Source organism: Betta splendens, chromosome 12 (genome assembly GCF_900634795.4).
Source record: "Betta splendens chromosome 12, fBetSpl5.4, whole genome shotgun sequence".
NCBI lineage: Eukaryota > Metazoa > Chordata > Actinopteri > Anabantiformes > Osphronemidae > Betta > Betta splendens.
Window position 1 is genome coordinate 12,940,401 of NC_040892.2, and position 26,451 is coordinate 12,966,851.

The 26,451-nt window shown below is 42.3% G+C and overlaps 3 protein-coding genes across 13 annotated transcripts in view; 1 reads left to right on the top strand and 2 right to left on the bottom strand.

Moving 5' to 3' along the window:
* LOC114867299 (ras-specific guanine nucleotide-releasing factor RalGPS1-like) overlaps window positions 1-2,934 on the top strand; it is a 42,658-nt gene extending 39,724 nt beyond the window's left edge. For all 4 annotated transcript variants that reach the window (XM_029169882.3, XM_029169880.3, XM_055513616.1 and 1 more), the window contains exon 20: window positions 211-2,934. In XM_029169882.3, the coding sequence (XP_029025715.1) occupies window positions 211-240 (30 nt within the window). In that variant the 3' untranslated portion in view covers window positions 241-2,934. The remainder of the gene's footprint in view (window positions 1-210) is intronic.
* A 1,007-nt stretch (window positions 2,935-3,941) lies between these two features.
* fbxw2 (F-box and WD repeat domain containing 2) lies at window positions 3,942-8,452 on the bottom strand. Its single transcript, XM_029169902.3, has 8 exons — window positions 8,009-8,452; window positions 7,144-7,436; window positions 6,223-6,445; window positions 5,900-6,094; window positions 5,662-5,795; window positions 5,429-5,515; window positions 5,136-5,305; window positions 3,942-4,965 (listed from the first exon to the last, which is right to left on the bottom strand). Exons 2-8 carry the CDS (start codon window positions 7,408-7,410, stop codon window positions 4,677-4,679), a joined length of 1,365 nt encoding a protein of 454 aa, XP_029025735.1. The 5' UTR covers window positions 7,411-7,436; window positions 8,009-8,452; the 3' UTR covers window positions 3,942-4,676.
* Window positions 8,453-10,205: 1,753 nt separating this feature from the next.
* On the bottom strand, window positions 10,206-25,918 carry LOC114867287 (NACHT, LRR and PYD domains-containing protein 12-like). 8 transcript variants are annotated; one of them, XM_029169858.3, is made up of 12 exons: window positions 25,830-25,918; window positions 24,765-25,047; window positions 24,268-24,345; window positions 22,119-24,042; window positions 20,386-20,559; window positions 18,772-18,945; window positions 18,329-18,505; window positions 17,700-17,873; window positions 17,146-17,319; window positions 11,687-11,860; window positions 11,164-11,337; window positions 10,207-10,787 (listed from the first exon to the last, which is right to left on the bottom strand). In XM_029169858.3, the coding sequence occupies exons 2-12, from the start codon at window positions 25,036-25,038 to the stop codon at window positions 10,757-10,759; spliced, it is 3,528 nt and encodes a 1,175-aa protein (XP_029025691.1). In that variant the 5' UTR covers window positions 25,039-25,047; window positions 25,830-25,918; the 3' UTR covers window positions 10,207-10,756. The 8 variants fall into 8 exon arrangements, with proteins under 8 accessions (XP_055369582.1, XP_029025691.1, XP_055369581.1 ...); XM_055513606.1 differs by lacking the exon at window positions 25,830-25,918 and adding an exon at window positions 25,609-25,777; XM_029169859.3 differs by lacking the exon at window positions 25,830-25,918 and having other exon boundaries at window positions 24,268-24,342; window positions 24,765-25,778.
* Between the last annotated feature and the right edge of the window lie 533 nt (window positions 25,919-26,451).

Below are 26,451 nucleotides of genomic sequence, written 5' to 3' on the forward strand. Positions count from 1 at the left end.
ATTAATCGAAAAAATAATCGACAGATTAATCAAAAAAATAATCGACAGATTAATTGATTAATCGAAAAAATAATTGATTTAATAATAATAATTATGATAATTTGATTAGTTATAAAAACACACAAAGCACATAAAGCAGAATACACCAAAAACTATTATGACTATGACTATTATGTGCTTCATGCAGAGTGTCTTGTGTTGTCTCAACAGATACCAGCAAACCTCATGTCGTTTGAATGAGAGCAGACCAGCAACTGGGACGTTGTTGTGCCAAACCTACTTGTATGATGGATCAGTGGACTAAAAGGCAGTCAGGCAGTTCTGGTTTGTGTGACCGCATATGCCAACACTGCCTACACAAGACGTGAGGTTGTCCATCTCTAAGCTTTATTGTTCATCATCATTGTTATGCTGCTATTAACATTTTTTGGCCCATGTTGGGTTTCGGCTTTGTTCAGAGGATGGATCGATACATAAACGTGGAGTTTGAGAGCAGTATTTTTCACGTGGAAAGTTGTAAACATTCCTGTTGTTGAAGTGGTTCCACCTTTTGAAGCTCCTTTCACAGAAACCAGTAGCAAATGAACAACTGGACGTTCTGGAGTGGTGAGCATGGAACACATGACCCCGTTTGGCCTTATGACAACTACAAACGTCTTCACCTTCAGCCCTGTGACAAACTCCTGGACTCAATTTATTTAGAAACACACAGGTCATTTGTAGTGATACAAAAACATGGATCCATGAGGAGCAACTGCAAAGCGGTTCATGTAATCATCTCTGCTACCTCAGCGGGGAGGCTCCTGTAAAAGGTGTTTGCCAATGTACAGAACACGGTTTACAAATGGCACCATCAACTGTTTTCTACCGAACAAACAAATTTGTGAAACACTTAACAACAGAGTGAACAAGGTGGTAACTGGAATCCCTAATGAAGAATTTGGGCATCGCCTCAGCTTAACTGAACCAGTTTGCCCATCTAGGCAATCAAGTGAATTTAAAGCTAAATATAATGCAGACGGCTTTTAACAATCCTGTGTATATAGGTGTGTGTAAATACTGTATTTATTTGTAAAAAGAGTTTATTTTTGACAGTTGGCCACGATGGATTATTTTTGATTCACCACCTGCTTCTTGTACCGACTGTCGTGAAGCCACTGAAGCCATCAAACACAGTCTGACTTGTGGTCGTGTGAAGAAAGCCGGTACATAGAGCTCTACAGAACATCAGCTCTGATACGGATTCAAACTGCCTCAAAAGCAAACTGTTATTTAAAAGACAATTCTGATGTTTCTCTGTTGTAAATGCTGTCCATTCTTGGTCATTGATAATAATATAAATGTAGGGATAGATAGCAGGAATTAAATCATGACCTAATAATCATCAATATTCTTGATAGTTTTTAGCATTATTGATATTTTGTTCACTTTTGGCACATGCTTTTATCCAAAGTGACTTGATGACGTGCATCAGCAGACAGAGAACGATGCAAAGTGCCATGAGAGGAAGTGTGAGACTTTATGTTGACGGCAAGAGCAGAAGAAACTGACTGGGATGAGGATTCTGAGGAAGTGGAGGTGGTTGCTTCTACTGCTGTGGCCGTAGAGCTCCGTAGAAACCAGTAGACTGAGATGACGTGACTTCAAAGGCTGTAGGAAACCTGTGCAGAGTTACAGTATGAGCTGTAAATTATGGAATTGATCTTTTGCATAAAACCCCTGCATAGGACCTTACAGTGATCACGCAGTCTGATGCAGGAGTCGCCTGGAACCAGCATGTAGGTGGTGTGGCGGAAGCCAGTGTTTACCCTTCCTCTACAAAGTTCAGATGCTGCTGTCAGAACCCGGCGGTGGCAGCGCTGCTATAGCAGGACGACCTGCTAGGCCATCTCTGTCAGAGCAGTTTACATGTGAGCTCCACGGGGCTACACTGGCACCAGTTAGTGGGGATCCACGCAGAGCAACAACCAGTGGACCCCAGTGGTTCAGCTCTGGCCGCCAAAAGTTGCCCAGCAATAAATGAGCTAATTATTCATTTTTATTTTATCCTTGTAATTACATTGCACTTTGTAAAATAACACCAAGGAGTTTTAGTCTGAGGACTAACGTGGTATCTGATATATTATGCTTTGAAAGACATTGAAGTCTACGAGTGAGGCAGAGTGTGACAACATTTAGGTAGAAACAGCAGTTGTACTTTCTCAAGTGCAGAGAGTAGGCTGCCTTCCACCAGCTTTGACCTGGACAGGAATGGGACAAATGCTCTGGATATCTACACATGGAGATGCTAAACACTTGGTAACGCAGCATTTTAGGTCCCCATCTTTGTGTTGATGGAGACTGTGGAGCTGGAAACGATGGGCGCGGTCAAATGTGAGCCGTTCCTTCTCCGACATGTTGAGTCGAGCAGCGCGTTGCTTTGCTTTAGCTCAGGCTGGACTCTGTGCTGCCACAGTGGCCATTCATTCTACAGCCTACTGGACTTGAGGTACAAAAGCGGTTCTGCCTCGGAGTTCTTTAGGGGACTGTAGCTCTAGCGTTTCTACCGTGTTCCCCAGATGATGCCACTGACCGGCCCGTGAGCTGGACCTGGTCTTTTGTACAGTTTGTTAGCATTAATTTGTACATGATTACGTCACTTTACACTTTGTTTTATGAAGTATTTCAACAAGTATTTTGTTTTGTTGTTTTTATGCTTTGTACATCATCTGATAATTGCTTGTTTCTATGAGGAAACCCTGATGCTTTCTGGGACATCGCATGTACTTTTGTGTCCAAAATTTCTCGTGTTGTAACTGTGAAAAAGAAAAGCACTGAGTTTTTCAGTCTGTGATTATTTTGCTAAATTATTTCTTACCATGGCATTGCTATATTTTGCTGTATTTTCCAGCTTAAAACACTGAATTGACAATAAAGTTTATGTACAGAAACAAATGAGTGATGTTAATTAACAGAGGGTCTTCTGTGGGAGAACAGGACACACTTTGAGTGAGAAAGATGTATATAGAGCCCATCAGAATGTGAGTGGAGTAAAAAGCAGGAATTTTTTCTGTTACAATCAGTGAGTTTTAAGTAGTGGAGCGGAGGCGGCCTTCTCGGAGGGAGGATGTGGTCTGGTCCAGGCTCATGTACATGGTCTTCTTTAGTCCGCTGGACACGCTGTGAACTACTTTACACCAGAGTTCCTGCTTCTTAAACCAGCTGGTTGACATGAGAAGCTCACTCCAGTGTCTATTTTATTAATGTGAGTCTACCCATCTGCTCAAAGGCCTAGGACTGTCTAGGACAGTTAACCTGCTGTTCCTGTTATGAAGCAAATGGCCCTACTGACAAAAATCATTTCTAATGTTGAAGAGCTTCTGGGATAAACTAAGACACAAGTACATTAGTTTCGTGGTGGTGTTTTAATCAGATTTGAAAAACCTACACTAAGAACATTCTGTACATCCACTGTGTACAATGATGTGAAAACAGATTATGGTCTGTACACCAGAGAACCTAATGTAATAAATGAGGTTTCATGTGCATGAATACATTTCAAGTTGCTATGATGTGCGGCCTGTCAAAAGGAAGACATCAATGAAAAATCTGGGTTAAATCAGACACTGTTAAAACTGAACAAGCTGTGGGTTCATATGGTTTCTTTTTGTCATGATCATCAAATATTCTGCTGGCCCTGAAAGTCCACTACTTGCCAAGTCACTGTTTCTGCTTATTGCATCGAGGACATTTTAAAATATAAACCGGGTGTTTAAATTAGGGTTTTCATAGAAGCAACTAAGTGAGCGCATCAAGTCAGGTAGGTAGACCAGTAAAGACATGTCAGACTGCACAGCCAATGTCCAAAGTAACTTAAAAGCTAAAATATACACTGCAGTCATCTGTGCCAGCGATCCAAGAGCTTTAGATTGTAACATGAAATTAAATGAAAAAGGCACAAATCACGTTTCTGAAGCTTCCATTTAAACCAGACGTCTGTTAGAAAAGCATGTCAGTAGAATTACATGAAACAAGGTACCAAACCATGCTTCATACATTGGGTGATACATTTTATACCCCGTCCTTGGGGACAGTGGGTAAAGATGTCAATACCTACCTACAGTAATGTCACAATCTTCCCATCACAGGAGAGGTCTTCCATTATGTACAGAAAGTGTTTAAGGCATCCCTGCTTCTCTTCAAGGAAACCAGCATTTCAGCAAATCAGCTCATTAAGCAGCTTAGTATCAGGCAGGTTCTAGCTACAGCTCTTTGACTTAGTCTTATGCAGCTAAGAAAAGGTCTTGTGGACTAAATTCTGGCTACAATTATTTTCGCTGCGCAACACTAAACTGGTCAAAGTGGGAATCTGCTTAATACACAGACACTCTCTACGCTTTAACTGTTGTTGACACATGGGCTTGAAGAAGTCTGTATGTGTTTGCCCAGAATAAGTGGACCAAAGAAATCTAGAGCATATGTTGATACAGTACAGTGCAGCACATTAATAATGATTCTCTTCCTCTTCCATTGTCTTGTTTTTTACTTTTGTGTCCAGAGCAGGAAGAAGCAGATAAAAACAAATTGCTTTGGTCCATGCACGATGTCTCCTGGTGGTCATAGGTTCATATATTCCAGAGCATGCATGATGGCCAATCAAATCCAAGCTCTCTGGGGTTCTTAAAATGTGTCCGTGTCTATCGATTCTCCTTCCACAGAACAAGGTGAATGCTATGGTCAGGCATGCTGGTGGCAAACACCAGTCCAGAGTCATTGCCTCCGTCCAGGCCATTGAGCCACGAGGTCACCCCAGCCAGGAAGCTAGAGCCCCGCTTGGATTTTCTGTAGGCAGGTAAAGGCCAGCGGCCCGAGATAACCTCTGTCCTTAGGTCCATCACATACAGGAAATGGTTGTCGAAAAGCAGAGCAAACACCTCACCGAAGCTGAGCAGGGACAGGTTGGCTGGGTCCTGCATTTTTATCACCCTGAGAAAGGCAGAAATTAAATGATCATTGGTGTATTTAAGTTCCTGTCATTTCATTTAGCCAGTCATTGAGTCTTGTTACCAAACACAACAGGAAGATTAAACCCGAGATTATATGGATGGATAGGAGGAATGTAAGAGATAACTATTTTATCACATGCAAAATTTCACCTGAGAATCTCAAAACTGGCAAAGTCCCACTGATAAACTCCGAGGTCTGAGCTGCAGACAATGTAGCGTCCGTCAAACTGCAGGCGAGGCTGGAGGCTGATGCTGCGGTCATCTGACACCGATAGCGTCTTTAAACACTTACAGTTAATTTCTCTCCCCAGAGGCCAGACCTGCACAGGAGTACATTGGTTTCACCATGTTAAGCACATAATGTATTGCAGCTCACACATGAAAACATTTTGGTTTGTTTTTCAGATGTGAAAACTAGTAACAGCAAGAGACAGCAGCATTACCTTAATCTCATACTTATCAGCACTTAAGAGGATGTAGTCACCAGGACTGTGCACCATAGATTCCACTTCACTTTTCTGCAGGATGACCTAATGACAACATAAAGCATAAGGCATTTTATTTAGCCACTAGCCATCAAACACACATTCACAACAAATGCAACCAGGAACACAAATGTAGTAAGAAATAAACATGTGTTGTCAAATTTATTATGGTTTTAAATGCATGGACAGACCTTGGTGACCCACTCAGTGTGTCCGGTGAGAGTATTGAGACAGGCCCCAGCAGACAAAGCCCACACTTTTACACTGAAGTCTGCAGAGCCGCTGACCAGTATATCCAGCTCATCGTTGTAGTCCACGCTGAAGACTGACAAGGATGGTTTTTATTTATCTTTTATGTTTAAATGATACTTTTTAACCTTAAGCAATATACTGTGAAAGGCTTTGCCTCTATACAACATTAAAACCCACCTGCTCCAGTGTGGCCACGGAACTGCTGGATTTTAGCACCTGTACTCCACTCCCAAGATGCAATAGTGTTATCAAAGGACCCTGTCACCAGCTTCTGTTCATCAAATTTCACTGTAGCACATGTGTGTGTCTGAATTCCATAAATGCACTGCCCTGTGCGCACGTCCCATAATTTGGCAGAGAGGTCATCCGATCCTGAAAAACAGGGGCATCTATGTTGGTGCAACACACATTGACTGTAATAGGTCTGCTGGTTTAAACTAAGAATGGTTAAAATATCCTGTGTGTCAAAAAGCAAAAAGTGATCAGAGTGCAGAACAGACCTGTGCAAAGGAGGCCATCCTTATAATAGAGGGCGTAGACTCGAGCGCTGTGGCCGATAAGAGAAGATGTCTCGAAAGCCTCCTCGTCCTTAAGCTGCATCATTCTCAGCTTGGCCTTCAGGTAGACCCCCTTCCAGTGTGACGCATCCTGAATGGATTCATCGATCCGCCAGCCAAGCTCCCGACACACTCCCTGCCACACCTCTGTGCACGAGTTTATCACCTACAGAGAGACAGGTGTTGGTGGCATTTTAGACTCAAACAAGGGCCAATGACTATTAATAATATACTATTTAAAGTTCATTGTACACAGTGAAGATAAGCATACTTTGCAAATTGGACAGACATTTACACAGCTGTAATTGCATGTCTTTCAACAATTTCAAAATAATTCTGCTCTGGTGTATTTAAACTCGTCATACGATGAGCAAAGATGCAGGAGAGCCAGCTGCATACAGTCAGGAAAAAGCGGAACTCAGATGTGAGAGATTTATCACTTCCAGCTCCACTGGTTCTGTGGTTTTATTTTATCAACAAAGAATGAGGCACAAATAATGTGGTTGTGTCCAAACACTGTTCAACTCAGGTAAACATCTAGAATCACTATCTGCCATAGAAGTCCACCAGTGAAGTTTTATTTTTTTTACATAACTGCAAACTTCAATTGTTTTACTATGCATGCTGCCAACATATTGGACCTTTCTTACATCCAAGTCATTGAATCACTCGTGCCATTAGGAATGAGATGGTGGAGATGGAGTTTGTTTTGCTTTTAGCACCTACAGTAACATCTGTTTTATGTTACACTCTGGTCCAGTAACAGGATTTAATTTCTTTCATATTCCTTCTTACTTGTTCCTGTTTCTAAAGTTCATGTAAGACTTGGATTTCCTGTTGTCTTATAATAATAAACATTTCTACCTTGTTCCACTGCTTGCAGACCAGGCAGCAGGTGAGCAGGGTCTGAGGGTCCAGCCACCGCAGAAGGTAGAAGGCCAGCTCCAGGGGAAGGAGGCGGAGGAAGTCTCGCTTGAGCAGGGTTTCCAAGCCATTAGACAGATGACGGAGCTGGGCTGCACCACTTAGAGATATGAGGTGGTCCAGAGACTGGTTGCGCTGCTGGTCATTTAGAGCAAGGAAAGCAGCCGAGACTGACTCCAGCCACCCCTCAAAGGCCCCCTTCTCCATGGGCACATGAGAGGGACCTGCAACAGCTACAGGAACAATGCAGGGCCTGACTTAGCACAGTAGGAGAGTCAACACCAAAGCCTGCAGCAGCCAATCACAACAATCTGATCCAACGTGCTCAGGAGACAGGTCTATGAAATCTAATACTTCAATTCCAATGTAATTTTAATTGTTATACAATAAAATCTGCATAATCTTTCATGTTTTCTTCATTTTGTTAACACAATGAAAAATAACAATACCATTAACCTAAAATGCACATCACATAATTAGTGGGTTTATCGATTTCAGACAATTATTAATAGGAATATTTATAAAGAATAAATTATTGTAATATTAGGCGTTTAAGGTAAAATTAATATGATTTTAAGGTCTGGCTGTACACAGCTCACTCAATTTAGCAAAATTACCGAAAATACCGTTGTGTTAACTTTGTCCATCTTTTAGTTCCAATGAAACCTGGAACTACATTCAGTCTAAGTTGGCTACTTGGTTGTTAGCAACTTACGTTAGCAAACTAACACTATTACAATTTAATAGCAAGTTAGCTACAACTACAAGTAGCTAAACAATCAATGAAATGTAAGTGTCTACCAACCAGAGAGTTGCAGGGAGCTTCTTTATCGCCACTTTCCTGGCTTAACGGTAGTTTGTTCACATGTCGAAGTTAGCTGTCGTAAGCTAACCCGTCATCCAGCAAGTTCAAAGGATCGTTCAAGTAACCTAGCGTCGTAGCTAACGTTAGCTAATCACCATAATGAGAGCCTTGGTCCTGTCGCTGGTGAATTACACAGGGTTTCTGGCAGAACAGTCTTTTACGTGGTTCCCATGGTGCTCATTTTAACGCCAAGTAGTAAGATAGATGGATAGCAGGTTCTGACAGCTTGGAAAGCAAAAGATAATGGAAACGCTACTCCAACATTGATACGTTGTTTTGCCACCCACATCTTTGTCTTCAAAGTGCCGGTGTAGCCGCATCTGTAGACAGTCTGAAGGGTCAAAACACAGCCAAGAAAGTTGTTTAAAATATATACTCATATGCGTATACACTACCAAAGTAATTATTAATAATATAATTCCATTATATTGTTTTTACTGGACGTGTTTGAAAATTTCTGGAAGTCAGTGTATTTGCCTGCAAGAACAAAATCAGGGTGTACTGTGCTAAGTGTTAAAGTAGCTTCCGGTGTCGCGCATGATGTGAAATGGTGTGAAATCAGCATGGAATTGTCTCATTCTATTACTAGTGCGATCGTGTCTGTACGGCGGTGACACCATATACTTGTAAAACACTTGTTAGTGTTTCATTATAAATGTACCGAAGTTAAGATATCGTACCCCAATGCAAGAAGGTACAGATTTTACTGACTGTAGTATTGCCAACTAAATCGCGCGAGATAACAGCGCTCACATGTGGTGAAGAGTTCTGACCACCAGAGGGCGAACGTGGCGTTACATCTTTCATCAAGTGTGTGTGAAACTCTGTGGTTGATGTGTATGATCACCTAGGAAAAAAATAAATCTAAAATTTAAGTTTAGTTACAAAGCTGTGAATAATAAATACACTGAATGAATATTTTGTAACTGACCTTTCTACATCATGTTCAAAAATGCATTTTACAATATATTATATCATATTGTGTTGTATTGTATTAGTAGTATCAAAGAGATTAAAACAGTAAAACAAAGGTCAACACCATTACATTCTTGTTCGAGGCCATGCTTTATTTGAGCAACTGTGTCTATATTGTTGGTTGAGTAAAAGCTGATCTTTATGTGCTCAAATACATCTGGTCTTCTATTTATAGTTCTTATATTTGAATATTTGCCATGATAACATTGTAGCGGCCCAAGGAGTTTAGTTTAGTTTAAGACCCGCCCTGAGCTGCTAAAGTCAATAGGAAAAGTGATGGTTTCTCTGTTATATGGGTTCTAATTAAGTATAGCAGTAATGGAGAGTTATAAATTTGACTCAGTTGGTTAGTCACGTAAGTGTGCGCCGAATGTAAAAGGAGCACCTATAACTAGTTTTCTCACATTTAACTAAATGACACAACATGTTTTCTTACATTTAGTTAAATGTACAAAAGTCTAAATGTAAATGTTAAATCTAAATGTTAAATCTAAATGTTAAATGTTAAATGTAAATGTAATGTTATGTTACAAATTTTAAATGTTCCTCTCCCTCTCCTCTCCCTCTCCCTCTCCCTCATCTCCCTCTCCCTCTCCCTCTCTCTCCTCTCCCGTCCCGTTGTTAAACGTTAAATGATCCCCGGGTGCAAACTGAATATTTAAGTAGACTCCACCCCCTATGATCCTAGATCAGTGACGCGGACTCAAACACCTCAAACAGTATGCATAGCTCCGACTCTAGATCGGTGGACGACAATACTGGAGAGAAACCTGAAGTCGAACCCATCATGGCCGTAAACTCCGACTCCCTCTCGTTAGCGGAGATTGAACGGGCTGTAACGGCAGGTGTGCGGGCTGAGGCTCCGCTTCAAACTGCTGTTCTGTCGTAAACACCATAAATGGGGAGTTAAGTAGGTTTAAATAGAATATTTCTGTGGCGCTGGTGGAGAATTAGTTATTAACTTTACTAGCTAGCCGAAGTTACATCCATGCTATAAACTAAAGCTTCCAGGTCAGATGTGGGCGGGGTTTTCACGCACTGTTTGAGGTGTTTGAGTTCACGTCTCTGATCTGAGACCAGCGCTGTTTGAGGATAGGGGTGGAGTCTACTTGCCCATTCATTAATATTCAGTCTTGCACTCCGCGATCATTTAACATTAACATTTAAGGTTTAACATTTACATTTAACATTTAACATTTACATATAACACTTAACATTTAACATGATGTGCTGAACACAGTGCATGTTCAAATAAAATGAATAGAAGATGGATTTTTGCAGAGGAGGCCATCCTGGATTTTTCTCATATTTAGCTTCAGTTTTTATTCAGCTATAATTGATTCACTGGACAAAATCTTATAAAATAGAGACTAACATTCCTAGAATGGTGCAGTCACTGATTCAACATTAGTTAACAAAAGGAACAAAGATTCTGTCAAACGTGCATGATTTGTAATACAACACAGGTTGTAAACAAAATTGATCAAATACAGTAGGTTCTTTCTTGGGCACAGACACTCAAGGTGATTATAGTAGGTTTAAGGCCTTCCAACAGAAGCATGTTTTAATATGGTGCAATAAAAGTCAACATCCACTAATAGAACTGTCACATCTCTGGCTCAGTTCAGAGTCATCTCCACTGGTTCCCCTTTCTTTGCCAGTAAGTTCAGGACGACGCTCTGCTTCCAGTCAAATGGATCAGTCAGAATACCTCTACACAGGAGCATGTCTGGGTGATCTGAACCTGCAGAGAGAATGAGAGCAGATCAGCAAGCAGCAGCAGGGAATTAAGTCATGGTCAGAGCAGAGGTGGACCATCTGACTCAGCTACAAAAGGAACTGCCGAGCCATCAGTTTAGAGACGACTTCTTCTTGGTCCATTACAGAGTCCTCTTTCAAACATAATCTGATGCTGGATACGACATAAAACCATGGTTCAATAAACCAGACTGATCTCAGAGCCATGACACACATGAACCTGATGAGTCGTTAGTATTAATGCTACGACACTTTGATGAGTGACGACCAATGTCTCGCTGGAGCTTTACAGGAAACACTGGATCTCTGCTGTGACACTAACTGAGTTTAGTCGAATACAGACTGACTCCATCGTTACTGACCTCACAGTCTGCAGTCGATAGTTCGGACTCTTCGCCAGGTCATGAAGAGGCTTCATTGATGAATCCTTTAAGATGTTGTCACTCAGGTCCAGTTGTGTCAGTCTGGATGCGTTGGATTTTAGAGCTGAGACCAGAGAATCACAGCTGATCTCTAACAAATTGCAACGAATCAATCTGAATAAAGAATGAAACAAAGAAAAAGAACATCTAACATTTGATGGAACAACATTGTCACAAAAACATTTATTTATTTTATTTTTTTATTAAATTTATTTATTTATTTATATTGAGGAACATACAATGGAGTCAAAAACAAGCAGAACCAGAACTCCTAACTACAACACCTTGGCTTTAAATATTTAAATCAGAATTACAGTAATATTATACAGCCTTAGAAATGTGTTACTGATAATAGATTTGCTATTTTCCGAATCATGGTTTTGTTTTTATTCTCAGAACATCAGCCTCATCACAATGTTCACATCAGATGAATCTCTTACAGAACTATAACACGGAGTCTGACCTCAGAGTCTCCAGTCGACAGTGCTCACTCTCCAGAAAACCACACAGCTGCCTCACCGACGAATCCTGCAGCTCGTTCCTGCTCAGGTCCAGGTGTATGAGTTTGGACGGATTGGACTTCAGGGCTGAGACCAGAGAATCACAGCTGATCTCTGACAAACTGCACCAACTCAATCTGAATAAAGAAACAAAGATGAAACTGTAGAAAACAAACATGCAGTGTCTCATTGTCTGTTTGGAGCTAAAGATGCTTCACAAAGTATAAGTTTAAAAACTGTCTAATAGAGTACATTCTCTTTAAAGTATTGTTTGTCATTTTGCAAGTACTGTACATGGCAATTAAATTTGTCTCTGTATTTAACCCATCCTGTGAAGCAGCCAATTACAGTGCCCAGGGAGCTAGCATCGAGTAAGTCCAACTCAACACATTACTTGACTGGACCTCTCATAAATTGAACATGGCTTGACACACACAACGTTATTTGCCTTCGGCTATTAACAATGCACTTCCAATATGTAGAACACTGTGTGACTAACATAGTTCAAAAGCTTCATGGCTAACATTTTTAGCAACCACAAGGGTAACCTAACTTGGCACAATGTAAACTGATGTGGGGTACAACATGTGACTAACATGGTCTGACACCAAGTATTGGCTACTGGTCCAAGTCGTGACAAGAAACAAGTACACAAAACACAATTCGCTTGACCTGATACAAAAGGCAGACACAGGACCCAAAGCTTGATACTCCTACTGTGTGCGCAAATACTGTAGGTGATGTTTTAACACAAATTCTCAGAGCTCCAGCTTGCACAACGTCTAGCTCCAGTAACACTGGCTTTGCCACTGAACTGTACTATGGAGCATAATGTACAGTGTACAGGCAGTCCAGCCTGGTTCTTATTAGTGCATTATAAACATATTTCAGTGCATCCACACTTCCTCACCAGTCATGACATTCACTATTCTCATACACTTATCTTACACACACTGTATATGTTCCCTCCTAACTTCTGATCAAAAACTATACCCAAGAACTTAAAACACTCTATCTATACAACCACCTCTATTTCACTGCCATATAGTTTTAAGCTCAACCCTTCACCCACCTTGCCTTTTGCAAACACCATTGCTTTTGTCTCTGCAGAAAATTTCACTTCAATGGAGGTTGACCCAAACGATGTCAGGTATTATTTATGAAGGGACACTCAGATTTCTCCATATTTTCAATGCAGATAAATTATCATGACATACATCTATTTTAAATGTTGTTGCACAGTTTTGCTGATAAAATGCTGAAACCAAGCAAATCAGTTAAGATCAGTGCAAAATAAATAAGCAGGGATGTACCTTAGGCTGACACATTCAGAACTAAACAACTGTTGTACTGTGGTTTACCTTTGAGATTAATACTAATACCAATAATAGTGTATGTGCACATACTCATACAAACATATGCATATATCATATACATACACATATGCATTGTTATACATATCTGATACTCCTTAATAATAGCCGTGACATACAACAACACAACTTCCATATTTACACAGCGGGGCCTACCCCATCGGCCCGATCATATCCCTTGGCACCACATCGGGCCCGTAGCACAAGGCCAGCAATTGGTGGGGGTCAGCAGAAATGGAACCCCCACACTCCAACCACACCACACGCATACACACTCACACAGACATCAACACACACTACCACACACTCTCTCACATCGAACTAGTCAATCATACGTGAACCCATGCACGAGAATGAGATACATTCTCACACCCACACTATCATTCTCACACTCACACCATGTGTAAAGTGTTGCTTTAAAGCCGCACTTGTTGCCCAATTCTTGCGTTTTATTGCGGTCTGTAAGAAAAGGAAGAGGTGTGCACAGTGTTGAGGGGAACATGATTATGGGGAATGTGGTGAGGGCATGGAGCCAAACAGCTGCAACTGTGGTGGAAAGCACAATGTAGCGTTCAGGGGGTGTGGAGTTTTAAAGAAGGAAGTCAGGGTGCAGCAGGTTAGGAAGGAGAAGAGTGTAACGTATGCAGAGGCGGTGAGAGAAGTGGAGAAGAGTAAGGTGGAGAGCACAGGAGAGGAAAAACGTCAAGATGAGAAAAGGAAGCAGGAAGAGGGAAGGAAGGAGTGGGTTAGGAAGAAGAAGCTATAGTGGCTTTCATAGCAGGAGTCCTCAACGTGACATCAGATATAGAGACGGAAAGGATTCAGATTATTGTAAAGGCAGCAGGTCACCATGTGGGTATGGCCGGGTTAAAATAAGATGAAGTGAGGGATGATTTGAATGAGCGAGTGGGTCAGGAAGTACTGGCTCCACGGCACTAGGGGAGTGCGGTAAGGTGTTTGGTACTGCACAGGGGAAGTGGGGTTAGAGGGTAGAATATAGTTTTTTAATTTTTATTTCGTTTTATTTATTTATTTATTTTTTTTGCAATGTTATGGTGTTATGAACACTCCAATACGGAAGGTAGCGGTAGTGTACAGTCAAGTTTGCAAACTGCCAATAAACAAGAAGAAGAAGAAGAAGAACCAGAACCAGAACGATGCCAGATTGTTTGCTCATGTTCCACGGTTTGTACCTGTTGTGCCTGTTCTCGACCTTGTTTTAGCCTTGTCCTTGCCTGTACGTTTGCTGAAGTTTTTGATGTACATGTTTTTGACCACTGCCTGTCCGACCACCCTGCTGCCTGCTGCTGCTTGTGCCAAAGCAACAAAAGACTAATTTCTACCTAAGTCCTGTCCCTGAGCTGTGTCTTTGGGTCCTCACCTCGTAGTTCATGCTGTTCCTGACAACATCAAACAACACAGGGCCAATTTAATCTAGTTGAACATTTTCCCTCTAATTCTTAGGGGGATTTTGCAGTGTGATTACCAAACGATTACCAAGACAAGTAAGTACGAGTCCTCGTCTCTGGTTCTGGCTCCACGTCGGCCTCCTCCTCAGGGCTGACAGGGACTAGAACGGCCTCCTCCTCAGGGTCGACAGGGACAAGAACGGCCTTCTCCTCAGGGCCGACAGGGACATGAGGGACAAAAATGGCTTCCTCCGGGCCAACAGGAGCTAGAGCTTCTAGCCTGTCGGCCCTGAAAAGGGCCCCCTTTTCAGGGCCGACAGACTAGAACGGTCTCCTCTTCAGGGCAAACAGGGACTAGAATGGCCTCCTCTTCAGGGCCGACAGGGCTTGACTGGGCCGGAGCTGGGCTTGGCCGAGCAGTAACCAAGGCAGGGACCAGGTATGGCTGAAGTGTGAAGTGTGTTGACCGTGGCGGAGCTGGAGCTTGAGCGCAACGTAGCTTACTGTCGCTGGAGCAGGAGTTGCACCCAACAGGGCTGAAAATTGGCGTGACCGGGCAGCAACAGAAGTGCGCGACCTCGCAACGGTGCTCAGCTGTGCTTCTGGATTGGTCGCTTTCCAGTAATTGCTTCCCATCATCGTTAAGCACATGTGGAGGTGTCCGGGTAAACTGAGGCATGAGAAATCCATGGCAAAAAAATGTTTTCTCCGCACAAGCAAGCTGGGTAAGAAACAGAAATCGGAAGCTGGCTGGGTCTAAGTCTGGCCAGATTGTACTGTCAGAAACTGTCAGGAAGCGAGCGTGATGCAGGACCCACATGCACAGCCGAAGACAGAACTAGCTTAGACGTCCGTTTAATGAGGAATAACTCCACAAAAACAGCAGGCAAAAATCTGAGTCATACAGACAACAGTCGGCAACAGGAGATCCAGAACACAGGTAAAAGTACCGACAAGGAACAGGCAAAGACAGGTAAATACGATAACGAAAACAGGACCTTACATAAACTGGAACCAAAGACGAAACGCTGGATAGAGGTGATTTTACGCCATGATCTAGTGGAGAACTGAGGTATGGGCTGTAGACTAAATACACAGAGATAATTACTAAACAGAAATAGCTGACAGGGCACAAGACTCGAAACGTAAAGCGAGAACTAAAAACCGGCAGAAACAAAAAAGGAAATGGCACACAAAAGTCCAGACCATGAAACTTCTAAAGGTCTACTCAACATCAAATGAAACAGTAAAGTACAGGCAACAGCACCATATAAACATATTCTAGGTGTATTAAACACAGCCTTAGAAACAAAACAAAAACTTGAAACAATAACTGATAACATTCAGCGTCCTCTGCGTTACCTGCTAATGTTAACCCATGATGCAATTGTGGCTCTACTGCTACAATACCTTATCCAAACCTAAATATCTTTGACACAACTGGAAGCTAAGGACTCTAAGGATTTGTGCCAAACAATGCTAACCCATACAGGTGGTAAGTTATGAGTGACAAACGATGAACTCTAAGCTAATTAAAATAGCTAAACTGTGTAAACATTCAAACATTGTCATATAAAGTCCATATTAACTGGCAAACCAATGCCATTATTTGTTATTCTGTCACGGCGCTCTAGGTAGCGGACCCACATGCACGGCGGAGACAAAGCTCAGTGACGAAAAAGTTTAATAGTACTTGTGGTCAGGCAGGCAAGGGTCAATACACAATTGAGGCAGTGACGGTACAGGCAAGGATCAGACAGGCGGTGGTCAAAAGGCAGGCTTGGGTCAGACTTACGGCGGTGCAGGACAAAGCAGGAGGCAAGGTCAGGGAAAGCAGGGTCATTCACGGATCAAGATATGAAATACAATGCTGGAATGCTGGCTAGTACAACGCAGACAATCTGGCAACTGGGCAGGGAAAGAGCTGGTGCTTAAATACAGAGGTGATATGCTGATGGATTACAGGTGAGTACAGTACTAATGAGACACAGGTGAGTTAACTACGTAGAAACGGAGGTAAAGCTGGAACTGAACAGAAAGTGGTAGCAAAATAAAAACCGGAAATGAATGGAAACAGTAACTGAATGACGTGGACTGTGACATATTCCTTTGTTCTGGGTTGTTAACCAGCCAGTTTCTAGCCCTCCCACAGACCTTGTCTGCAGTGATTTATTGGTCCGCAGCTGGTCACGTTTTTATTGCACCTAGGCCATAAAATGTGTGGGTGACTCTCACTGGCTGGCAGTCCTGTCAATCCTGGGTTGGCATCTTTAGGCCAATTGCACAGCTTCTAATGAGTAAAATGACACCTCATTGATATGAGGCCTCTATTTACAAAGATAGTCATCCTGAAAGTGTTTTTTTTCTTTAGACAGAACTCTTTGAGCACTGTTGCAACCTTCCCCACATCACCCATGTCTCTAGCTCTCACTTGCATCTCGTCCTTGCACCCAATTAACAAATTACCATTGCTTATTAATGCTGGTTGCAACAGAGGGAAAATTAAGGCAGGGTCCAGAGAAACGGGTGTGGCTGGCAGAGCCAGTCCGGGAATCCTGAAGAAAAGAGACTTGAGACTGAAGTGTGGATCATCAGCCTCATGTTCAAATCACATTAAGCTCACACAGATCTAAGTCTGACCTTAAAGTCTCCACTCGACAGTGATGACTCTCCAGAAAACCACTCATGTGCTTCATTGTTGAATCCTTCAGGTCATTCTCACTGAGGTCCAGTTGTGTCAGATGTGACGGGTTGGACTTCAGAGCTGAGACCAGAGAATCACAGCTGATCTCTGACAAACTGCAGCGCCTCAATCTGAATAAATCAATGATGCAAATAAATATATTAGTAATGGAGTCTGATATGTAGCACAGTCAGTTGAAAGTGTGTTTGAAGCTGAAAATGCTTCAAAAAGTAAAATATTAGGAACTAAATGCTTGAAACTAACAGGATGCGGAATGTTAAGAAAGACACAGTATTATTGACAAGATGCTGCTGCTTCAGCTCAGATGTCCTGACTTCTTCAACTCTGCAGCTCCACCCCTTGCTCCATTTAGACTCAGTCATGTTGTCCTGACACATTTATCTGAGCTTCTACTAAAGATATGCTCACATACAACTAATTGGTTACTTGACAGCACATTCAAGCAAAAAAAACCCAAATTGTGGTTTTGATGTAAACTGTCCCTCAAAACCTCAAAGTCTCCAGTTGACAGTGTGGACTTTCCACCAGGTCACAAAGAAGCTTCATTGATGAGTCCAGCAGCTTGTTCTCACTCAGGTCCAGTTGTGTCAGGTTAGATGGGTTGGACTTCAGAGCTGACATCAGAGATTCACAGCTGATCTCTGACAAACTGCAGCCACACAGTCTGAGAAAAGAATCAAAGAAAAAAAGCTTCAGATGAAACCAATCAGTGCCTCATCATGTCTTTAGGATTTTCTCTCAGATCCTCAAAGAACATTTTTGTCTCTTTATCATGATTCATTAATTCTTTAATGGAGACAAAACCAACAACATGATCCTGACTGAATTGTTCCTGTCTAATCTTCGATAAACACAAACCTCAGACTCTCATCTGATCTTAATAGTCGAAGCGTCAAACTCCAGTTTCACTGTGTCTCTTCAGACACTGGACAGAGACACGAGGAACTTTCTTATCACACATAAAATGTGTGGTTAACAGATGTCACAGTTTGCTTCTGCTGAGAAGAGGTTTCTCTTCCTGCTCTGTCGTGTGTCTCACACTCACTCTCTTTGAGAACATGTGCAACTCAACAATAGCTGTCAAATGAACACATTTGACTATTAACAATGAAGTCTGACCTCAGAATCTCCAGTTCACAGTGACAATTCTCCAGAAAACCACACAGCTGCTTTACTCCTGAATCCTGCAGGTCTTTGTTGTAACTCAGGTCCAATTCTGTCAGTTTGGACGCATTGGACATCAGAGCTGAGACCAAAGAAACACAGCTGATCTCTGACAAACTGCAGCCAATCAATCTGAATAACGAATTAGATACAAAACCGTAGAAACAAAGCGTCAGGTGAAAACATTTAGTGTCTCATTGTGTTTGTGATGACACATTTATCAAAGCATACAGGAAATGTTCTCTTTGATGGAACGAGATGAATTACAGAAACATTTTTTACTGAGGAAACATGCAATAGAAAACACAGATGAAAACAGACTTTATTATAAAGAAAGTATCAGAACATGAGCCCCATATTCACATTACCTCACACAGATCTAAAACATGAAGCCTGACCTCAAAGTCTTCAGTCGACAGTGATGACTCTCCAGAAAACCACACAGCTGCTTCACTGATGAATCCTGCAGGTTGTTGTAGCTCAGGTCCAGTTGTGTTAGATGTGACTGGTTGGACTTCAGAGCTGAGACCAGACATTCACAGCTGACCTCTGACAAACTGCAGCGACTCAATCTGAATGAAGAAACAAAGAAAGACACGGATGAAAGCATTAAAGTCCCCAGAGATCAGGAAGAGGGTCTGTGGGTGCTGTGTTTGCAGCCTGCTGGTAACTGAGAGCAGGGTCTCATCCTGTACTTCAGCTGGTGTGAGCGCTGCGAGCTCGTCCATCTTATTCAGGAGAGATGTCATGTTTCCCATGATGGGGAATAAAAACAATTCTGATTCTGAAAGCAGCTGATCAACTTTGTAGGAACACATTTCATATGGTACAGGTGAAAGGGACACTAACAACTCAACGCAGCCGAGGCTGTAGCAGGCAGAGAAACGCAGATCTTTGTCCTGCGTGTTGATGGGTGTTTCCCCACTGTGTGTTTTCATGTCTCCAGGAGAGGCGGTTTGGATGACCACAGCACAGCTTGAGGCAGAAAAGACAGGTTTTGTTGAAGCGGCTCAGCGTGAATACCTGCTCGCCGCTCATATTGATGCGTTAATCATGATTAATCGCAAAAAAATCATGCGATTAAAGTAATTAAGGATTTCAATCATTACCCAACACTAATTGGATTAGTTGCTGCCAGCCAGTCAGAGCTAATACACAAGCCACGTTAACAACATGACCTAAACCAAAACATAACAAGCAGCAGCTTGTGACTTTTGTGTTGTGCATTTTTTCCTGGTTACCTCTTCCATCCTGAAGCTAGTTTCTTCTGAAGATATGTAACCCCAAACTGATCGCAACAAATACACACAGTCAACATCGCAACATCATCCAAGAGAATCTGGCGGCAGAGACACAATGTATCTGGCTCTCAGCTCTATGTTGCACGTTGCCGGCGTTTGTCTGTGCCGGACGTTGTCTCTGGGCTCACTGGCAGCCTCGTCCTCCTCCAAATGGCATCGTTGGTTCTGTACTCTGACTCATACAACTAACCAAGAATATCAGACTGTGTTGTAGAACTTGCTTTCTACAGCGGGGTCTCCAGCCATTGAATATTAGGGCTGTAAGCATATGCAAGGAAAATGGACTGAGCAGTTGCGCTCGAGGAGGCTCACTCTGCCCCAAACTGTTGAAGGGGCAGGTACAGAGAAAACCAGGAAGCACTAGTAGCACTAGTTGTAGTTTTTGAGCCCACGGCAAACCATCTGCCAAGGTTTCTTGGCGGAGGAATGAATGATAAGTTCTCTGCATAGACAACATGAAGCAATCTAAGTGTTCCTCCTTTGTTAAATACGACCCAACATAGTTTTGGTCAACCCCCATTGAAAATCTGTGACATTTTTTTTAAATTAAAATTAAAAGTAAAGTACAACTTTTTTTGAACTGTAAGTACAAATTTGTTCACATCTGTCCCATTTACAGCAAAGTGTGAGTTCTGGTTTCTCTTACATAAATAGTGACATTTGAACTAACACACTGAAACTGCTCATACATGAACACAGAAAAACGCTGACCTCAGAGTCTCCAGTCGACAGTGAGTACTCTCCAGTCCAGCAGACAGAGCCTTTACTCCTGATTCTTGAAGGTCGGTCCAGCTCAGGTCCAGTTCTTTCAGATGGGACGGGTTGGACTTCAGAGCTGAGGCCACAACTTCACAGTGAGTGTCTGAGAGTCCAGAGTCAGAAAGTCTGTTTTGACAAAAATAGAAACTCAATAAATGAAACGGAATCTGTCTATGACACCAAGTTCCACCAAGTCACAGATAGAATCAAAGTGTTACCTGCAAATTTCTGTTTCTAAACTGCTGTCGTTCCCACTGATGACTGCATCTTATTTATTTTCAACGTAAATAATTTCTATATAGATCTTAGACAGAATTACAGTATTAAAAGACTTGGTTATACTGTAAGTTCACAGTATTTTCCGTCTAAAATACACAGTCTGTGTATCACCAACCGTCTGATGGCTCAAAATGTCAAAATAACTTAACTTAACAGTGAAGGGTCCTGCCTGGATGCTAGAATGGTGATTGGCAGAGGGGCGGGGGAACGTGACAGAACGATGGGAGAGCGAATAAGACAGGAAAAGACATTGTAGTGTAAGCTCTTTTAAAAGGAGTAGTTATTCACGCGTTGTGATACCACTTGACTGCGCTGCTGACGACGCAGAGAGACAGCTAGCTAGCAAGAGAGGCTACTGTAAGTACTGTAAACAACATCGTGACTGGATGTTCTGGGAAGTTTTCCTGGAAAGTTTCCCTGGGAAAGAAAGAGGACTGAAAGCGCAGAGATCGACGTTTTAGTTTTAATAACTGTTTAATAAAATTGTCCATAACCCAGGAGTTGTATAATTTCAGTGATTTGTTTAGTCCAGTACATTCTGTTTTTTTATGGGATATGTGTTTAAATTACTTAAAGGAAAACTTCACTGATTTTGAGGGTTGTCCAAAATGAACTCCGGTAATATTAAAGAATGAAGGGAGACTCAGATTGTTCCATAATTTCTATGCAGAGCAGTAATCATTTATTCCTCCGGTAAGACGCTGGTAGTAGCGCTTCCTGGTTTCCTCTGTACCTGCCCCAGCAATGGTCAAACTGTGAGGGGGCGGAGCCATGCGGGGATGGGGTGGAGCCAGGCAGAGAGGGGGCGGAGCCGGCCTGCTAAGGCGAAACTGAATGGTCCGCTAATTGTTTTCATCGCATTATTCTATCAGATGTTTTCCTTTAAGTATTAAGGAACTGGCATAATTATTATTGCAAGTTTTAAACTACCTACTTAAGTATTTGCTTCAAACAAAATGGGCATCAAAGACAAGAAAATACCCTTTTAACATCTTTAAATCCCCCATCACTATAAAAACTGTTTCAAAATTAATAATTCTCCAGCATAGTGTGTTTATATGGTTATGGTTTTGCAATCTGGTACTTTTGTTCAGCCACTAATGTAAGTGAATTTAGCATTAGATAAGTTCGGTGGAAACTCTATTCGATGCGGTAACACTTTTTTTTACTATACTTTACTGTAAGATTTTGCATATCATATAGTACATCTAACTAATATGACAGGGCGGGGAGAGTTCCTGTACTGAATATCTGCTATGATGAACCACAGCACCGTGCTGACCCCCAGGATGTCCCTCGCCTGGAGTCCCGTGTCAGAGAGGTTCTGTCCAGCTGTGGCTGTCAGGCTGTGGCCAGTGGTAGTCACATGCTGGGTAACGTCTTGGCCGTACTACAGTACTACTTACTGCGCCTTTCTGCAGTTCCTCACAGCTGGGATCAGTCTCTGCCGTCCCTCCCATGTTGTGTTGTACTCGTCCAGGTCCAACTCATCCAGAACCTCCCCTGACATTTGTAGCATGTAGGCCAGAGCTGAGCACTGGAACACAGAGAGTTCTCTCTCTGATCTGTTTTCTGACTTCAGGAACTCTTGGATCTCCTGGTTGACTGAGTGGTCGTTCATCTCCATCAGACAGTGGAAGATGTTGATGCTTCTGTCTGGAGAGATTTCATAACTGTTCATCCTTTTTAGGTTGTTAATGACTTTCTGAATGATTTCTGGACCGTTCTCTATGTGACCCAGCAAACCTTCCAAGAGTCTCTGGTTGGACTCCAGACAGAGGCCATGAAGGAAGCGAACAAACAGGTCGAGTTGGCCAGTTTGACATCGGAGGGATTTCTCCATGGTTCTACTCAGGAAAACTTCCAAAGGAGAGGAGAATGTTTCAGGAGGAACTGAATGACTATCTTGACTTTTTTTAATTGTGAAAACCTGTTTTATCTTTCTAAGGATTGACTGTCTGTGTACAGGGACTTTTAGGGTGTCCTCCATTTTCTCAGTCTTCTCAGTTGTTTGAGAGTATATCATGTAAACAGCAGCAAGAAACTCCTGAACACTCAGATGAACAAAGCTGAACATCTTGTCTTTGGCTTTTTTCCCTCGCTCCTGTTTAAAGATCTCTGTAAACACTCCTGAACACACTGAGGCTCCACTGACATCGATGCCACTCTCCTTCAGATCTTCCTCATAGAAGATCAAGTTTCCCTTTTCCAGCTGCTCAAAAGCCAGTTTTGCTAATGATATGATGTACTTGATACACTGTTCTGGCTCATACTTCTCTTTAGTCCGATGCATTTGAAACACTAGGAACTCTGCGTACATCTCAGTCAAGGTCTTGGGCAGTTCTCCCCCCTCTCTTGTTTCCAGCAGATCCTCCAGAACCATAGCAGTGATCCAGCAGAAGACTGGGATGTGGCACATGATGTGGAGGCTTCGTGCCGCCTGGATGTGAGACATTATTTTGTTGCTCTGCTCCTCATCTGTGAATCTCTTCCTGAAGTACTCCTCCTTCTGGTGGTCAGTGAACCCTCTGACCTCTGTCACCACGTCAACAAAGTCTCGGTGAATCTGATTGGCTGCTGCAGGTCGTGTGGTGATCCAGATGCGAGCAGAGCGTAGGAGTTTTCCTCTGATGAGGTTTGTCAGCAGCTCGTCCACTGAGGTGGACTCTGTGACGTCACGTTGACCCGTCTCCTCCTTACTGTTTCTACAGTCCAGTTGGAGGCGACTCTCATCCAGTCCATCAAACACAAACAGAAGTTTGAACCTGCTCTTGTCATAGTTGCTGTTTCCTGATGACTGTAGATGTGTAAAGATGTAATTCAGAGCCTCAAGGCTGATGGACTTAGTTTCTGGGATACATTCATGAATGAGCTCTGACAAACTAAACTTCTGCCCCTTCAGTGGATTCAGCCGACGGAAGGTGAAGGGGAAAATCAGATGCACGTCTTGATTGGACCTTTGTTCGGCCCAGTCCAACACAAACTTGTGCACAAGGACTGTTTTTCCAATCCCAGCGATTCCATATGTCAACACTGTTCTGATTGGTCTGTATTTACCAGGGGGGTGTTTGAACAGGTCACTGGGCTTCACTGGCTCCTCTGCTGATCTTTGCTTATGCTGTGTCGTCTCAACCTGTTGGACCTCGTGCTGTGTGTTGATGTGTGAATCTGGCCCAGCTGTGATGAACAGCTCTGTGTAGATGTCAACCAGACGTTGGTCGTCTTCTGACCAGCCTTCTTTCACACAAATAAACTTGTCAGTAAGGTTTGATTGAAGCATCTGCTGGTAATATGTGATGTGCTGTGGCTTTGGTTCTGGAACCATCAGATCTAGGTCCAATGCAAAACAAAGAAAACAAAGTTAGAGTTGTCAGCAAATTTCTGGTTTATTGACTGAGCTAATTTGTTTTTGCACTTAGAGATTGATTAAACCCATTGTTTGAACTAATTTTAAATGTGATAATATAACAGCCTGAAACCTTAGAGCGATGAGAATAACTTTGCTGTATTTGAGCTAATGTTCTAAAGCAGCACCAGACAAAGCAGTAGTTTTACCATCAGTGTGAGGAAGAGGAGCCTGAGAAGAGGAAGGTCGTCTGATCTCTGACTTCTTATCAGCATCACTGACATCTACTGACAGGGACACAGATTCAGTCTGTTAGTTCCTGCTGCTTAAGGATCATTAGGTGACTGTTGCATCTCTAAACTGCTCCTGATGCTGCATTTACTGTACATCCAGCTACAGTACAAACTAGATGCGGAAACAAAGGCATTTTAGTTGAACCTGCATTCAACAGCAACATCTGATCTGCTACACCATAAATGTCAGGTTCAGTCCTTAGAGGAACCATTGGTGCTGCTGGTCCCAAGTCAGTGTAATCCTACAGTCAACAGGACCATGTGGAGCAGGTTTTTATGTACTCAGTGATTTAAGGTCCAGTAACTAGCAGCTACAGGTTCTGTTAATCTGTGTAACATGTAAAGGTAGGTTTCAAGCTCACTTGAGCCCGGCCTGTGTGTTTCCCCACTGCTCAGGTGCTTGTGCAACTCACCTGCTGGTTTTGAGCTGCTGTCAGACAAACTCTGCACCAGGTCGTTCCTGCTGATCTTCTTTAGAACCTTATAGGTCACCTCCACCGCTCCAGGAAGTCCATATGTCTGCACCATCACATCCACAGTTTCACACGGTTTCGCCCTTTCCACCCGATTCTTTTTAATGACTTGGAATTCTTCCAGGCTTCCGGGCTGCTGCAGGAACCACTTGAACTTGTAAAATTCCTCCTGTCCCAAATCTTCAAGAATGTGTAACAGGTTCTCTGACGTCATCACAACGCCCTGGTCAAAGTCAGAGAATATAGACCATAATGATGTTACAGTAAGGTTTTTTTATTGTTTAACAAAGTCCGACACTACTTGAACACCACAGCAGCCGCAAAAGTGAACAACAGATATATACAGTATACACACAAGGTAAAAAAAATGTTTTCAGTCTGTCCCAAGGGGCTTACTGTTTTGTCACCTTTATGCTCTTTTTTGGTGGATCGCTGTTTGGACTTTTTGAAAATTTGTGGATACAATTTTTGGTCTTTTCCTGCACAAAAGTAAATTTAATAAATCTAGGATAGATTTGTCTAAGTGAATGGCTGAATTAAAGCACTTTTAGTACAATTAGATAGAAAGGAGCTATACAAGTACAGGAGCATTTACAGTACCATATTTGTCCAGCAATGGGAAATTGCGGAAACAGCTGTGTTGTGACAGCACAGTCAATACAGCCAAACATCACTCACTAAGAGGCAGAGACAGGCTAGCACACTACAAAACAATATAAGCTAGGATACCTGAGAAAGGGAATGCAAAATGTACATAGTATGAGGGAACAAACATATCAGAGACCTTTGGACTGTTCTCTGTGCAATAAACAGGGTCCTGGAGACAGCTCTGTCATCTTTTTCCACACAAATGCTGTGTGCTCAGAATCTGGACAAATAACCAACAAGAGTCACACCCTACACACCAACAACTAACTCATCTGATTCTAGTTCGTTTGGACATGAGTGAGCCGTGTCTCTTTAACAGGTTTTAACAGAACAAACAGAATGGTAGTAACCACTCACCTCAGTTATCGCTTTCACTTCTGTTGTCTGAACTGACAGAACACATTCAGTCTTTCCTTCTGTACCACCTGATCACCTAAGCTCCACCCCCTCAGTGGGAGCCGCAGTTGAGTCAGTTCAATAACATTGGGAGTTGTTCACTAAAAGATTAAGGCACAAAACCAAGATTAATCCAGGATTTTCCAAATATTTGACAGAAGTGGATTGTGTCTCTTCTTTCTCTAATTAAAAAAAGTAGTGTTACTGAGTCTGTAATGTATTTTAAAACTCAACTCTGTTTCACTTTTCATCCTTCTGCTTCCTTCTCCTTTCTGCTGTTTCCTCTAAATGGAGTCTCAACTCTCTGAAAACATTCATTGTGCGAGATACACTGGATCTCCTGTGACAAAGTCCTGGATAGTTCAGTACAGATAGATCAGCAGCGCTGGCCTCCTATTGGCTGGTGAATTTTAGGATTCTCTCAGATCACAGAAGTAGAAGCAAATCTGAGCATGAGCATAGACATTTGGAATGCAAAGGAAGGGTTTTGAGAGAAAGCGTAACAAAATCTAACATTAAACCATTAATGAAACTATGCTATTGAGTAAAGATAGCAATCTCACCCGATACTTATACTGTATCT

What these genes read in the sequence shown, in the direction of transcription:
- fbxw2 (XM_029169902.3), bottom strand. Translation starts at nt 7,410, where the DNA reads ATGGAGAAGGGGGCCTTTGAGGGGTGGCTGGAGTCAGTCTCGGCTGCT. An exon ending in TCTGCAAGCAGTGGAACAAG is followed by an intron (nt 6,446 to 7,143) that starts GTAGAAATGTTT and finishes GTCTCTCTGTAG; the next exon opens with GTGATAAACTCGTGCACAGA. An exon ending in ACACTGAGTGGGTCACCAAG is followed by an intron (nt 5,516 to 5,661) that starts GTCTGTCCATGC and finishes TGTTGTCATTAG; the next exon opens with GTCATCCTGCAGAAAAGTGA.
- LOC114867287 (XM_029169858.3), bottom strand. Translation starts at nt 25,038, where the DNA reads ATGACGTCAGAGAACCTGTTACACATTCTTGAAGATTTGGGACAGGAG. An exon ending in TGTCAACTGGAGACTTTGAG is followed by an intron (nt 17,320 to 17,699) that starts GTTTTGAGGGAC and finishes TGATTTATTCAG; the next exon opens with ATTGAGGCGCTGCAGTTTGT. An exon ending in TGTCGACTGGAGACTCTGAG is followed by an intron (nt 11,338 to 11,686) that starts GTCAGACTCCGT and finishes TTCTTTATTCAG; the next exon opens with ATTGATTCGTTGCAATTTGT.